Raw genomic sequence first — 16,285 nt, forward strand, 5'->3', positions numbered from 1 at the left:
TAATGCAGCTGAGTGTGTGTTTGTTTCACCAAAAGTGCAGAGGGACAAAGTAGTTTTCGATCGTAAATACTCATTTTCGTTTTTTGATTCAGTACAATTTTACCTTCGATCGAAACTCAAAATTTTCACAATAAAGTAGTTGATTGATTTCAGTCCATTCCACACTGAAGGTAATTATAGGAAAAAAATAGTGGGGAAAAAATAATAAAACATTAATTTGTTTTCCATATTTTCTGCCAAATAAAAAAATAATGGAAGGAATGTAATTTTTATCTAAACTCTAATTTATTGGAAAGTTCAATTTATTTTGAACTTCACCTTAAGCCAAACAACCTACTCAAAAAGGTACCTGGGACTTTTAGTAGATTTGTGTAATTTAATATTTATGATGATGGGATAATCCAAAAGCAATAATTTTATTAATTAAAAATATCACATTAGTAATACAACTGGTGCATTTTATTTTTTTTTTCTGCGGAAGCTTATGCACATTAACAATTTTTTTCCAAAATTCTAATGAATTAATTTAGGACTTTTATAGGAGAGTTATTTTAAAAAAGTAGTTTATTATGGAAATTACTAGCCGCTTCTGGCCACAGCACTTTTCATCTGATGCCACGTGGATTGTGATTGATGCTGTGGCGGTGGTAACAGTACTTCTTATCTGTTGCCACGTGGATTATAATTGATGCTGTCGCGGTGGAGAAAGTCTACTGTATAAAATTTACACCATATCATCAATGACTTACTGCTCATATCTCTTTATTTGAGAGAAAAGTATAATATAAATATTTTTCTATTAATCACGATGGGACAGATAAACCTAAGTAAACAATATGATCGGTTAAAAACGTCACGTCAGCAATATAACGGTATAATTTAAAACTTTTGGCGATGGTGCCAGGTGTCGCAAAATGACTGGTCCTCAAAACCCTAACTTAAAAACCTTTTTTAAAAATGGATAACATTGGTGATGCATGGCTCCATCATCCACGTACCTCTCTACTTTGTCATCACCACAAAAAAAAGGAAAAGAAAAAAAGAATAAAATAAAAATTGCTGACGTGGACGGCTGGTGCATGAAAAGCCACGCGCGCATGGCAAATTACGTCGTGCACCGAGTGCATGGGTACATTCCATATACTAAATTTATTATGTAATGATTAATGTTTTAAAAGATAATCTATATCTATAATAATATTTAAAGATCCTATATTATACATAAAATGTTATGTATTTTAATAAAAAATGAACTGCTCAGCTAATGAAAATTACGACCGGAAAAAAATTGTGTCCAAGATTTATTACTTTAAATATTATTTAATAAATTCAATGAGTTAAATTTTGATTTCGAGGTTTTTTTTAATTACAATAATAATAATTTAAGAATACGGTGTATCAGTGTATGAGATGTACTCATACACCCGGAGCATCAACAAAGATGCCCGCCACGTGTCGCTTTCCAAGCGGTCAATGTTAGGTGGGGACCGCTCTGGGTCCCACCATTTTTCCCTCCTTAGATGACGTGGCAGGAGACCCCACTCGTGTGTACACGTCAACCGTGATATGTCACCGTTACACCGAAGCTCGTTTGTCACGGCTGTTTAAAAAACGCCCGTGTGGGCCAACGCACGTGGGAGAGCACGTGTTTATCGGGTATGCCGTGACATGTCACGGTTATACGGAGTACTCTACGGTTGTTTGTACCTACGTTCTCCGTGGCCCGTATAAATACTTCAATGACGTACGTAGATGATCTTTCAGTGTAACGGTTCTGTATCACGTATATCGCATTGATTAAACTGCATGTAGACTCCTCAACAGTATGATTATTTCAACTAGGCCCCTCTAACTTTTTTATTTTATTAGTTTAAACAATTTTAGTCAAAAAAAATTTAAAATTTTCACCAAATTCATTTTCGTCACTTTTCGGTAAATAAAAATCAGGTTAATTAATTAATAATTAATACCAATAGAATTTCTAACTAAGTACAAATCTCAAATTAAAAATTGAGATTTTAGCACCTACTCTTTTAATTTATTTAATTTCAGTAATTTGAGCGCTCTTTAGATGCAAAATTTAAACTAATGAATTTATAGTTATGTGAACTGTGTAAAATATATTAATTAAATCCGTAAAAATAAATGACCCATTCAAATTTTAAAATTGAACAGTCGCTAACTGTTTCAAATTAAATAAATTAAATGGTCAGATAGTAAAATCAAAATTTTTAAAGGTTAAGTAGTTATTTGATATAGTTGAGTGAAAAAAAAGGGGCTTAAGTCAATTAAATAATAGTTGAGGGGTCTCCATGCATTTTAAGCCGCCCAAGTCAAATGACCTTCGATGTAACGGCTACATGCATTATTAACTTACGGCGGAAACTGACGAGTGGGCCCCACGCTTGGTCGGTGTAACGTCTTCATACGCACACGAGAGGTTGAATGGGGACCACCCACGCTGCAGTGGGTTTGCACAAACCGAATGGTACGACGCGGTTCAGAGAGCGCCACGTGGCACGAGTGTGCAAGCGGGGACCACCCACGCTGCAGTGAGTTTGCACGAGCCAAATTGTACGACGCGCCTCAGAGATCGCCACGTGGACGCGTGTATTGCGTGGGAATATTCACACGGCACGCGAGGATCATTCCCTCGCCGGGTCGAATATTCGGCGAATAAAACCCCCGATGATTACGCCCAAAAAAATAAATATATTATATATATTAATTTAATAGTTCGCCCACCACGTCTGAGATTATTACATTAATGCCACTCGGATCTAAAACACTAATAATGTAAACATTTTTATTTTTGGATTTTTTTCTTTTTGTTTTTTTTGGGTGGAGTTGACTTTGGATTCGAAAGAAAATTTTGAACTTCGATTTGCTTATGTATGAATTTTGACCTTTTGATTTGAGAAATTTTGATGAATATTTTTAATTGCAATAAGTATAAGATTTTCGAGATAAAAAAGATACTGAGATAGAATTGGGGCGACAAGCTCTCACAACAAATTGATTCGTAAATCTATTTGACAAACTAGCATGCTCACGATAATTTTATGACGTTTGTGAAAATGTAATTTTTTTTTTTTTTTTTTTGCATTTTGAGCAATTTTATTTATAGCATGTAATGTAAACGCGAAATTGTGCAGGTTCGTTGTTCACATTGACAAATTTTATTATGCATGAATAACTTTTATATAACATGTTTACAAAAAATGTATTTTTTTTTAGTTGAGCTTCTGTACTTGTAAAGAATAGGAGCATTTATACTCGCGATTCTTTAGCCGTCAGATCGCTTTAAAATTCGTATAGTATAATTAATAATGTGTTTCATTAGGGATGTAAACGGGGCGGATCCGGGGGCGGGAGAGTTCCCCCACCTCCCGCTCCATTTCTTATCTGGGCGGGACAGATTCGGGTCGGGTTACTTTTCATTTTATTTTTGGCTTCCACTCACCGCTCCATTCGGGGCGAATCGGGGCGGGAGCGAATTTTTAACGGATCGGAGTAGATTGAAGGAAGAAAAGAGTCTCCCGCCTCCCGTCTCCTGCTCCATTTACTTGGCGGATCGGGGCGGATTCGGGACGGATTATATATTTCTATATTTTTTGTTCCCACTTACCACCCCATTCGGGGCAGATCGGGGCGGAGCTCCACCAACCCGGATCCATTTGCATCCCTATGTTTTATTAAGTCTATTTTAGTAGTACTACACGAATTTTAAGGTGATCCACCGGTTAGAAAATCATAAACACAGAATGCTTTTATGCATTTAAAAGCACAGTAGCTCAACTCTTCTTTTTGATAATTTTATATACTGATATAGCTCAGTTATATAACCGGTTGATAAATTTTTGAGCGGTTCATAAGTCATAACAAGTAATGTGAGCACGAAATCGTCAACATGCACACACGAAAAAATTACAAATTAGATTCCAATTTTAATTATTTCACATAAAAATTTGAACTTAGGCCTAATAATAATATAATATAATAATATAATATAATATAATAGTTTACAGTGGCAAAGGGGTAATTTCATTGAACTCGAGGGGCAAATAGCGAGGGGCACTCTCGTGGGATCGGATTAAATACTTCTCATCTTCTTTGTTTATGGAGACTTTGAGGAAAAAAAATAAAAATAAAAATAAAAATAAAAATTAATTAAAAAGAAGAAGGCAAAAATAAAAAAAAATAAAAAAGCAAACTTTGCGTGTTTTGACTTTTGATCAAACATGGAGAGAGAAGGAGAAGGAGAAGCAACACGTATAGAGAGAGAGAGATGAGATTATGAAGGGGCTTTGAAACCCATCAATCTCCTCTTACCAGGTGATGATGCCACGTGTGCTTTTTGATGCAAAATTCTCTCTTTTTTCCCCTTTTTTTCCTGTATTTTTTGGGTCATTTTTTGATATTTTTTTGTTTTTCTTTCATGTTTTTATGAGCTTAAATGATGAATGAATCAGAGAGTAATATGAAGCAGGTTCAAGAGATTTTGTTGAACAGTAGTTTTTTTTTGTTGTTTGGTGTTGTTAATATTTTGTTGTTTTCTTTCCTTTTTTTGTTTTTGTACACTACTTTGAACAGTGTGAATTTCTAAAAAAAATTAGAAATTTTTTCCTGGTTTATTAATTCAATTATTTATGAATGAGTGTATTGGATTGCTTGGTTAATAGTTATAGTGGGGTTATAACATAACATAACATTTTACTGTGTTTGGTGTAGTTGAAATGAACTTAAGATCTTGTTTTGTACTCAGAATCTGCAAATTCCCATGTTCTAGTAAAAGAATTTGTCATGTAATTTGATAATCTTTTGCTCACATGCTTTAATTTCTCACATAGTGATTGGACTAGATTGAAACTGCAGCAAACAGTATCAAAAGATGATTTTTTTTTTTTAAAAAAATCCTTTTTTCTTTGCATTATAGGTGAATCAGTGGGCTTATTATGGTTCTAATTGTTAAAAGTTCACTGCTTTGCTTGTTTTTCGCAATCCAAATCACATATTTTATTTTAGTTGTTCAAGAGAATGGTTTTGTTTCATTCTACAATCTAATTTCCACTTGTTCTTGTGGATTGTAGGTAAATACCCTGTTTGTATAAGTGTTGTGCATATTCATATATTGTTCTTGTATATAAGCATGGCGAAATTTAATGATGCACAAATCAAGAACAAGCCCCTTGGTTTTCGCATCTTCGAGTGCGTCACCGGGAAACAAACTAGTCGTAAAAGCTACCAAACCGTTGTTTTGCTGCTCACATTCGTCGCGTACACGATGTATCATGCGACGAGGAAGACCACGAGCGTCGTGAAAGGCGTCCTCGACCCCGAAACCGCTAAATTGGGCTTCTCCGCGATCTGGCGGCCACGCCAAAGTACTACTCTTTTTGGATCAAAGCGGGTCGGCCGGGGGTGGGCGCCGTTCGACGGTTCTGACGGCACTGCGATGCTCGGCGAGATCGACGTCGCGTTCCTCGCCGTGTATTCCTTCGGCATGTACTTTGCGGGGCATCTGGGTGACCGTATCGATCTTAGGATTCTGTTGACAATCGGAATGCTCGGGACGGGCGTTTTCACTTCGCTGTTCGGCGTGGGGTATTGGCTCGACGTGCACAGCTTCGTCTATTTCTTGGTGATTCAAATGGTGGCCGGTATGTTCCAATCCACCGGTTGGCCCTCGGTCGTCGCGGTCGTGGGGAATTGGTTCGGGAAGAGGAAGAGAGGGCTCATAATGGGTATTTGGAATGCTCACACCTCGGTCGGGAATATATCGGGCTCGTTGATCGCTTCTGCTTTACTGAAGTACGGATGGGGATGGTCGTTTGTGGTCCCGGGGCTCATGATGTGCGTCGCGGGGATTCTGGTGTTTCTGTTCTTACCGACTAGTCCCGAAGTTGCAGGGGTCGGTAAAGAGGAAGAGATTTCGAAGTCGAAAGAGAAGGAAAACGGCAGCCTTGAGCAGCCGCTTTTACGGGCAGAAGCAGAAGCAGAAAACAAGGAGAAAGGGACCGCGGTCGGCTTCTTAGAGGCGTGGAGGATACCGGGCGTCATGCCGTTCGCTCTTTGCCTCTTCTTCGCGAAGTTGGTCGCGTACACCTTCCTCTATTGGCTACCTTTCTACATCAGCCACACTCGTAAGCTCTCTTTCGCTGTACTATTCGTCGATTCCCTCGAATATGTCGTGTTATGCCGCTTATCCTTTGTTTCGATCACGAATAGCTCTTTCGTTTTCATATCCTCGATCCAGTTTATTCATCTCATGTGTTGGTTTGAGTGATAAATGATGATTATAAGTTAGAAAATGAAATTGCTGTATCATAGTGGCTAGTCACAATAAGTTAATGGGACCACATGTTTTTGGCCTTTTCGAGTACTCGAATCCGAAAGTCCGATAAATTGCTAGTTCTTTTAGATATTGTTCGTTTCTCGCCACCTTTCTCGACATTGATATTTCGCCTGTTAATGTGACTTTCGAAGATCATTCCATTACAGTTTTGTGTAACTAATTGAATCACACCAAAAGCTTGTCGACTTGTCGTAGTTCGCAATTATCTCTTTGGTGTTTGACTTGATTTGCTTAAGTAATGCCTTCTGAAGGATCAAATATATCGCCAAAAAAGAAAATTGCAGGTTCGTGCCGAAAACTTATTGGCACAGTACAATACGGTATATGCCTGTCACAACAATACCTGTGTGACAAGATACTGTGGCATGAAATATTTATTTTCTTTGGCACCGACATATTCAACTTGCTTATTACATCTATTTATCAAACCTTTTGCATTTTATGGAGATAACTACTTATTAACTTAAAAAATAAATTCGGTTTCGAGCCGTGCTATTGGCACGGAGGTCGTATCGTGCCGATATCTTGTTGGCTGTGCTGAGTAGGGCACTTAAATCCTAGTGCTTTATTTTATGATAATCTCGAGGATCGGTACAAGTAGTTCGCATAATAAATCTCTATCTTAGTTTGTTGGTTAATGGTGGGTTCTGAATCTGATTCTAAGTGATGAGGAAATCGAATGTGTTAATAAAGCATGCATCAAAGAGAGGGGAAAAAGAACGTAAAAATGTATAGAACTTATCTGAACTATAGATCATGTTGAGTCGACTACCTAACCTTTAAATCTGTTCGATTTAAATCATTTGATGACTCTTTTGATACTAAAACTTAAGCTAATCGTCGCTTACTTTAATGAATTTACACTTACATGAGGAATTACATAAAATACACTAATTAAATCTGGAAAGATTAATGTCGCATTCAAAATTTGAAGTTAAAATAGGTGAAAAAAATCAAAATTTTTAGAGATACATAAGGTAACATATTCCTCGTGTTCGCAGCTATAGGTGGCGTGTACTTATCCGACTCGACGGCGGGCACTCTCTCGACCCTTTTCGACGTCGGGGGAGTGCTCGGAGGGATCCTCGCGGGCCACATCTCCGACAGCCTCGACGCTCGCGCCATCACCGCCGCGAGCTTCATGTACTGCGCCATCCCCGCCCTCTTCCTCTACCGCGTCTACGGCTCCGTCTCCCTTGCTTGGAACATCTCTCTCATGTTCATCGTCGGGATGATCGTCAACGGTCCCTACGCCCTGATCACGACCGCAGTCTCGGCCGACCTGGGAACCCACGGCTCGCTGCAGGGCAACTCGCGGGCGCTGGCGACCGTCACCGCAATCATTGACGGGACCGGGTCAGTCGGCGCGGCCATTGGGCCGCTCCTGACGGGCTACATATCGGCGCGGAGCTGGGGAGCGGTGTTCACAATGCTAATGGCCGCGGCGCTCCTCGCGGGGCTGCTCCTCACGAAGCTCGTCGTGACTGAGGTGCGGGCCAAGATGTCGGCCGCGGTGCGCGCGGAAACCGTGTTGGTTTGATGCAAGTTCGAGGTTCGAGAAAAGGGAGCACAATGCTTCTTCCGCGAAGTGTGATTCGGATTCGATTTCGTTTGGTTGGTGTCAAACTACGATCGATCGAGCATCGATCGATCGATCATTTCCGACCGGATCGGTTTCTTCGGATTTAGCCTGCATAGATTCATCATTTCATGATACAATTGGTTAAAGAGAGGCACCCCTTAGTGTTCTTAATTTTCTACTGTGATTCAAATGTTGAATTTGAATAAAGTTGGGGAAATGGATATGAAAAGGAAAAATAATATTAAAAATAGACCCAAAAAAAAAGAAAAAAATGGGGGCCTATAAGTTTTGTATATATTTTTATATACTAAAGTTGTGGTGATAGAGGGCTTGTTGAATATCTATTCTATGTAATTCTATGTATAATATTTGCATCTCCATTTGTGTTTGAAACTCTGATATGTACACTGCTGTGCTTGATTTTTTTTTTAATTTAGTTTTTTTTTTTTTTAATTTTTTGTTTGATTTCAACTGTGAGACATTGTATCACTATTTTGATTTCGATTGTTATACGAATTACTTAAAATTTTCGTGTTGATTTCGCTATAGAGGTTTTATTTTGTTGATTTGTTGTTATTTTGATAATTCAGCTCGCTGATCTTTAACTAGTTTGTGTTCAACTCGAAATGAGTTCGAGATGGATCACTCGGTTAATAAACAAGTCGAATACAAGCTGAATATTATTTAGCTCGAAATCTTAACAAGTCGAATGCTAGTTGGGGTCAGATCGCTCATGTTCGGCTTGATATAGTTCGAATATCTTATATTATATATGGAGCGATGTACGGTTAGGGTGATAGTAGTCCCCGTAGTCCTCTAGAGTTGGTGTTGATTTCTCTTTCTATTATTCATTTTACTAATTTTTTTTTGTTAAATCAGTGATAAAGTTAAAATTAAAGGGTACTAAAGTAAATATTCGTTAAACCTAGGTTGGATATCTGAAGTGTTTTGTATATAATTTAACGAAATATTAACGGAGGAAAAAAAAAAACAGTGATAAAGATAAAACTAAAAGGTACTAAAGTAAATATTCGATAAACCTAGATAGGGTATCTGAAGTTTTTTGTATATAATTTAACGAAATATTAACAGAGGAGCCGACGAAAAGAGGAAAATAAAACCACAGGGTACTAAAGTGAGAAAGTGCGAAACCACAGGAATGGTATTATAGATCAAACGACTAAAAAATTGATAGCAAAAGATTCTAAATACTATTAATAGTATTCTAGCTCAATTCCTATTTGGTATATATGTTATAAATTCTTACTATTTGAATTTTAGGCCGATCCTAATGTAGAAACATCTATATTTTATGAATTTTAAATATTAGATTAAGATTTTAATTTTTTTTCAATTCTTTTTTTCAATTTTTCATAAGGTAGTGGAGTGACAATTTAACTTATTGTTTGCAAGTCAACTCATATTCGGCTTAGTAATAATAATAAATATGCCGAACATGAGCTGAATTTTTCAACTCGTTCGTGTTTGACTTGTTGACGACCCTACTCAATACATACTCTCGATGAAAACTGGTTGGATATGGATCGGATGGTGTTCAATTCGTATCCATATATGCAATTTAACATCAGATTCGAATACGGATTTGGATATTGATTGGATATCAGAATTGAAATTGATATATGGTTTAAAAAAAAGTTTGGATACATGTCCGATATTAAACGGATATGGGTATAAATTGAATATTTAAGAAATATCCAAAACTACAAGCAAAAAAAATTTGAAAAATATAGAAAAACTTAAGAATTCTAAAAGAAATAATATGAATTATAAATTTACATGGATGTTCTGTATTGAAAATATATTAAAATCAACTTCCGATTTGGATAATCTAACTCCGCATCATAAGAAAAAAAAAAGTAACCCGAACCCGAATCAGACTCCAAAAGGTTTCCTAACCTAACGTTTTCATGCCTAAATATATTCGGTGAAACAAAAAGGTTTGGATACACGTCGGATATTAAACAGATGTGGATATAAATTGAATATTTAGGAATATGTAAAACTAAAAGCAAAAAAAAAAAAAAATCAATGAAGATAGTTGAATAGTACACAAAAAAAAAAAAAAAAAAAACAAAAATTAGTACAATGTAGGAAGTAAAAATCTATAAGGTGCAGCGTAGTATAGTGTAATTAAACCTACATTTTTTAACCAAAAAATCACGTAGTCTTTTGTTTAGTTATGCTATACTTACAACTAGCATATATGGCCATATTTAATTAATGAAGAAGCGCATAAGTGCAAATAATCAGGAGGTAATTAAGCATAACTTATAATTTCAAAGTGAAAATTCATTCATTGAGTTGTATAATTTGTACACCGTTGTAAAATTTGTTTATAAGCAAAGCATTTTCGTTCTTTTTTTAGGATAATATCTAACATCTTATTTTCTTCTTCTAGAGATCCAAAATACTCTTGATTAATATTAAATAAAAATTCCCTCAAATATCCCTACTTTTTTCTAGGATCTTACGCGGTATACCAGTAGTTTCCATATAAATTTAAAAATTTTGAATACTAGTCAACCGTCTGCATGTATATACGTCCGTCACAGGATTTATTCACTGCGGGCACAGACACATCGTCGATCATCATCGAGTGGGCGCTGGCAGAAATGCTGAAGGCTCCGGCGATCCTGGGCCGCGCGCAGTCGGAGCTGGACCGAGTGGTCGGGCGCGACCGCCGGCTGGAAGAGTCGGACATACCGAACCTGCCCTACCTGCAGGCGGTGTGCAAGGAAGCCCTCCGGCTGCACCCGTCGACCCCGCTCGGCCTCCCGCACTTCACATTCGAAGACTGCGAGGTCGCCGGCTTCCGCATCCCTAAAAACAGCCGGCTGCTGGTCAACATCTGGGCCATCGGGCGCGACGCCAGCGTCTGGCCCGACCCGCTGGAGTTCAGGCCCGAGAGGTTCCTGCATGGCGATGCGGCGAAGATCGACCCGCTGGGCAACTACTTTGAGCTGATACCTTTCGGGGCCGGGCGGCGGATCTGCGCGGGGAAGCTGGCAGGCATGGTGTTCGTGCACTACTTCCTCGGCACGCTGCTGCACGCCTTCGACTGGCGGCTGCCGGACGGGGAGGAGCTCATCAACATGGACGAGACGTTCGGTCTGGCACTGCCCAAGGCCGTCCCGCTGAAAGCGATGGTCAGCCCGCGGTTATCCCCANATATATATTAATATTATAGTTTATTTTTATAAATAAGTATATTTAAAATATATTATACAATATGTATATAATATAATCCATAATAGTGTATATTTAATACTATAAAATAAATTACTATATATTTATAAATATAATATTATATAATAACATCTTTATGTAAAAATAAAATAATAATAATAATAATAATATTATTATTATTTTATATGTAATGAATGTGGGAGAGAGAGAATCCACGAAGTCCACGAGGTCCACGAGGTCCCTCGTGGACTCTCTCTCACGCGGTCCACGTGGTGAATTTCACCTCGTGGACCGCGTGTTAAACATTCCCCCAGGAGCCGTTTTTCATATAGTTTTTTGAGAATCTTAAATATTTTTTCGGAGAAATTTTTTTTTAAGAAAAATCAATTAAATAACAGAAAATTATTTTTTAAATAAAAAATATTTTCGGAAGTGATTTTACGAGGATCCAAACATACTCTTAACCTAAAAAAAAACTACGAATTTGAATCGGACTCCAAAATATTTGCTATCCGAATCCGAATATGAGTCGAGTAGTAAAATCTTAATCTATATCCAAAAATTTTTAGATTAATATCCGACCTTATTTCACCCCTAATAATATATATAATAATAATATATAATATATATACATACTCTATTATTTTTTAAAAAACTAATAATCATATTCCGACGTTATTATATAATTATTATAAATTTTATCCAATTAGATATATAACGGTATCCTAATTCCACACGTCATAAACTCTTATTCTCCCATTCCTATTCCGAGAACAAATACTATTCCCAATTCCCCTCATTTTATTACATACATACATATGCATATATATATATATATAACACATCCGATGTATGCAAATAATTTTAACCCCTCTTCTTATACGTTTTTTGCTCTTCAACTCCCCTCTACAAACAAGGATCACCTCTCACCTCTCCCTCCCTCTCTCTCTCTCTAGACCTCTCTCTCTCTCTAAGATGCCGAGGAACAGCATCGTCGCGGCGTTCCCACGAGACCTCATCGAGGAGGTCCTCGCGAGAGTCGCCTCCGACTCTCCGACCCCGCTCCGCGACCTCACCAACCTGCGAAGATCGTAAGTTCGATTTCGATTTCAATTTCAATTTCAATTTCTATTCTATTTTCCTTTATTCTGCGTGCGTGTGTACGTACATGACTTTAACCAGAGACCTATATCCGACGTTCCACGCACGCACGTACGCATGCATGCATGCATGAATGTACGTACATATGTAGATATATATATATACCAATGGTGTGTACGTGTTTGTGCGTATGTTTTCAGGTGCAAGGTGTTGTACGAGATGTCGAAGTCGCGGGAGGTCGGACGGCGAATGGCGGTGGAGAGGGAAGGAATGCTCAGCTGGTGGGATCGGGAAAAATTTCTCGACTTGATTCGGAGCTGCGCGAAGAGCGGAAACCTCGAAGCTTGCTTCGTTCTCGGACTGGTAATATATGTGAAATTCATATTCGCACAAAGTATTGCAATTGCATGAGAATTTCTCCCTAAAACGTTTTTTGCGAATTATTGTTTAATTAAACTTTATTCGATTCAGGAAAAGGTAATATTAATACAATCATTGAACTTGTACTTTTCAAAGAGAGAGTTTGAGACGTTATTCCTAAGTGTAGTACCCAAACCAAAATGTTCACGCAAGATACTAAGTTGTTGAGCCAATTTTAGAGAAGCAAATTTTAACTTTGCCTCTTTATATTTCAGGGTCAAATTTGGATATATAGCTTATTATAATTATTAGATTAGCTTCTTCTTATGCAACGTAAAATCGTAAAAAATAAATTTTTATGAAAAAATTTTTGATTTTTGATTTTTGATTTTTTTTTTTTTACATTTTGTAGTGTTTAGTTTATAGAAAAAATTAAATTTTCATCAATATTTGTTTGGTTGAAGAGAAAAAAATCAATATTTGTTTGGTTCGGTTAAAAAAGAGTGAATGAAAAAAATTTTATGTAGTTTGAGTTTTTATTTTTCGCCGAAAAATAGTTAAAATTGAAAAGTTTAATTTTTTTTTGAAATCCGTAAAAATACTTTTAGAAAAAAAATATTTTTACGTGGAATCAAACAAGTGGAAAAGTATATTTTATATCAAAAATAATTTTTCGATTCGTTTTATGTTGAACCAAAGGCCCCCTTAGTTGGGTAGGAAGGTACTTATTTGGTTTCACCTATACAATTTTGTGTCGTAGTACATATAAATTTTACAACGTTTTACACATTGATGAGACATTCTTCGTTAGTTTTTTTTAACAGCTATTATAATTATAATTACTATATATGTAACTAAAACAATGCAGAAGATCTATGTGTGTGTGTGTGTGTGTGTGCGCGCGTGTGTAGAACTAGGCTACTATATTATCGGTAGCACGGAGCGCTCCATACAACCAAGTTGTTTTCGACGATGCGGCTTCCAAATCGACGATCGGCTCCGTTAGACTTGATCTACACTATTGAAAGTATTTAGAAACTAAATTTCATAATTTTTCGATATTATTTACCAGTCAAACAGGTAGTCTAAAATTGAACGGCTGAAAATAAAAATCTCATAAAAAAATAATGATAAAAGATTTAATTCAAGATCAGATACACTGATCTTACTCTAAATAGTGAAAAGAATTTTCTATAAAATTTTCATCGCATTTGGATTGTTTTACACCGTTAAACTCACAAACACACTACATCGGCCATTAAAATTGTCAATTTTGAGATCTTTCGATCACTAGTCAAATGATGTCGAAAAAATTTGAAATTTAGTTTTCAAATACTTTTAATAGTGTAGATCAAGTCTAACGGAGCCGATCGTCGATTTGAAAGCCGCATCATCGAAAATAACTTGGTAGCACAGAGCGCTCCGTGCTACCGATAGCATAGTAGCCGAACTCTCTCTCTCTCTATATATATATATATATATATATATATATATATAGCATTATGCTATCTATATACAATAGGATCTTAGATATATATATATATATTATGTTGTATACATACATGTAAAAGTCGTTTTCCACTTTTTTTTTTTATTATTATATTTTTAATTATTGTTTCATATTATTTAACATGATTTGAAATTAAAAATTCTAAATTAAAATCATGTCAAGTTTCTAGCATAATTGATTTTTTTTTTTTTTTTTTTTNGTATACATACATGTAAAAGTCGTTTTCCACTTTTTTTTTTTATTATTATATTTTTAATTATTGTTTCATATTATTTAACATGATTTGAAATTAAAAATTCTAAATTAAAATCATGTCAAGTTTCTAGCATAATTGATTTTTTTTTTTTTTTTTTTCTGTAGGACGAATTCTACAACAAGAGGAGGAGAGCCGAGGGGCTGCGCCACCTCCGGGAGGCCGCGGCCGGGGGCCACCGCGCGGCGGCCTACGCCGCCGGCATGCTCCTCTTCCGCCGCCCGAGCACGCGCCGCCTGGGCATTGAGCAGCTCGAAAGCGTCGCCGACGTCGGTGGCGCGGCGGCGGTCGGGAAGTGGCGGAGGGAGGCGGCGTCCGGCGTGCGGGCGATCACGTGGAAGCGGTGGCGGCGGCGGCCGCTGAAGCGGAGCAGCGAGGAGGGGCCGTGCGCGGACCGACGGTGCGGCGCGGCCGCGGCGGCGGCGGAGAAGGGAGGTGGTGAGTGGTGGTGGGAGGGGGAGGAGAGGGAGAGGAGGTTTTGTAGTAGGGAGTGTAGGTGGAGGCATGAATACTACAAGTTCATAGAGACCATATAGAGTATCCGTACTACGTAGACGTAGTAGTAGTAGTAGTTTTTCTTTTTTTTTAATTAAAATTAAATTGATTTTAATATTCATAGATGATATTTTGATTGATAATTAATATTCATTAATAATGAAATATCCCTTTTTTATATAGTTTTTAAGTAATTTATAGATAATGTTCATTGATAAAGAGTTTGAGAATTTATCCAAAAAATCGTTTGGTTGATCTAAACGTGCATGGAATTAATAGGAGATGGGGATTTAATTCAATAATTTTGAGTTAAATTAATGTGCGTGCGAGGAGTTCGAATATCACGACCTTATTTAACTTTAAGGGTGCATTTGGTTCGCGCTATTCTTTTAAGATTCATAATAATCTAATAGAAATAAAAAAAAAATGACGGTATTTGGCTAAACGCACTAAGTAATTTAGTTTGTAATATTGAATTTATTTGAGAATGAGATTCATTCCAAAATACTAATTTTATTTTTTTTAGGGAGGATAGATATCCTTATATTAATGGATTGAGATAATCATAATATTTCTAATATCTTTCTTTTTTTCTATCCACCGACTAGTTGGTATTATTTTTCTTTACACCCTAATCTCATATTTCTCTCTAAATTTATCTTTTTCTTTCTAATTTAAGCTATTTCTCCCCCTCTTTTTTCTAAAATCTCAACTATTCTCTCTAACCTGGACTCTATTTTTCTTTTTATTTCTTTAATTATACTCTTTCTCTCTATCCTATGTTCTCTCTCCCTTTATTTAAAAAAGAGAATAAATTAATTGAAATTTTTGATAGTATTATTTAAAGTTAATTAAAAACATAAACTCATTTTATATTTTTCGTAATCTTAAATAAACTAAATAATATGACCGTGTGAACCAAACACCGAAATGCCACATTTTTATGTAATAAGCTGAATAGGAATAAGATTCTCAGACGTCGTTTTATTCCTAATAATTTTGCAACCAAATGGGCCCAAAGAAATGATGATGCACCACTCGAATCATTTCACTTTGTGCTCTCAAATGGATTAAGAGCAAATAGATGGTTAAGTTGTGAGTAGGTCTCCCGTGCTTTTGAAAGTACGGAGGCTTCCGTGCTTGTAAGTTATTTTCGATGATAGGACATCCGATTCGACGATCGGCTCCATTAGGTATAATCTATGCTATCGGAACTATCTAGAAACTAAATTTTATAATTTTTCGACTTTATTTACCAAGCGATCAAAGGGTCTCAAAAATGACTATTTTAACGGCCGATGTGGCACGTTTTTAAGTTCAACAGTGTAGAAGTATCCAAATTACATGAAACTTTAATAGAAAATTCTACTTAACATTAAGAGCAAGAACAATACTTCTGATTTGAAATTTGAGTCCTTTATC

The 16,285-nt window shown here is 36.6% G+C and overlaps 3 protein-coding genes across 3 annotated transcripts; all 3 read left to right on the forward strand.

The window, feature by feature from the left end:
* On the forward strand, positions 4,188-8,330 carry LOC109728758 (putative glycerol-3-phosphate transporter 1). Its single transcript, XM_020259278.1, has 3 exons — positions 4,188-4,335; positions 5,091-6,143; positions 7,357-8,330. Exons 2-3 carry the CDS (start codon positions 5,150-5,152, stop codon positions 7,893-7,895), a joined length of 1,533 nt encoding a protein of 510 aa, XP_020114867.1. The 5' UTR covers positions 4,188-4,335; positions 5,091-5,149; the 3' UTR covers positions 7,896-8,330.
* LOC109728498 (flavonoid 3',5'-hydroxylase-like) lies at positions 10,036-11,137 on the forward strand. The gene has a single exon (XM_020258909.1). It carries the CDS (start codon positions 10,490-10,492, stop codon positions 11,135-11,137), a length of 648 nt encoding a protein of 215 aa, XP_020114498.1. The 5' UTR covers positions 10,036-10,489.
* LOC109728806 lies at positions 11,969-14,955 on the forward strand. The gene is made up of 3 exons (XM_020259336.1): positions 11,969-12,235; positions 12,446-12,608; positions 14,476-14,955. The coding sequence occupies exons 1-3, from the start codon at positions 11,997-11,999 to the stop codon at positions 14,902-14,904; spliced, it is 831 nt and encodes a 276-aa protein (XP_020114925.1). The 5' UTR covers positions 11,969-11,996; the 3' UTR covers positions 14,905-14,955.

Source organism: Ananas comosus, linkage group 24, assembly GCF_001540865.1.
Source record: "Ananas comosus cultivar F153 linkage group 24, ASM154086v1, whole genome shotgun sequence".
In the NCBI taxonomy this organism is placed as follows: Eukaryota; Viridiplantae; Streptophyta; class Magnoliopsida; order Poales; family Bromeliaceae; genus Ananas; species Ananas comosus.

Excerpts from the sequence above, each read along its gene's own strand:
- LOC109728758 (XM_020259278.1), top strand. The coding sequence starts at position 5,150 with ATGGCGAAATTTAATGATGCACAAATCAAGAACAAGCCCCTTGGTTTT. Across the intron at positions 6,144-7,356 it reads TTTCTACATCAGCCACACTC|CTATAGGTGGCGTGTACTTA; the intron begins GTAAGCTCTCTT and ends TCGTGTTCGCAG.
- LOC109728806 (XM_020259336.1), top strand. The coding sequence starts at position 11,997 with ATGCAAATAATTTTAACCCCTCTTCTTATACGTTTTTTGCTCTTCAAC. Across the intron at positions 12,236-12,445 it reads CTCACCAACCTGCGAAGATC|GTGCAAGGTGTTGTACGAGA; the intron begins GTAAGTTCGATT and ends GTATGTTTTCAG. Across the intron at positions 12,609-14,475 it reads CTTGCTTCGTTCTCGGACTG|GACGAATTCTACAACAAGAG; the intron begins GTAATATATGTG and ends TTTTTTCTGTAG.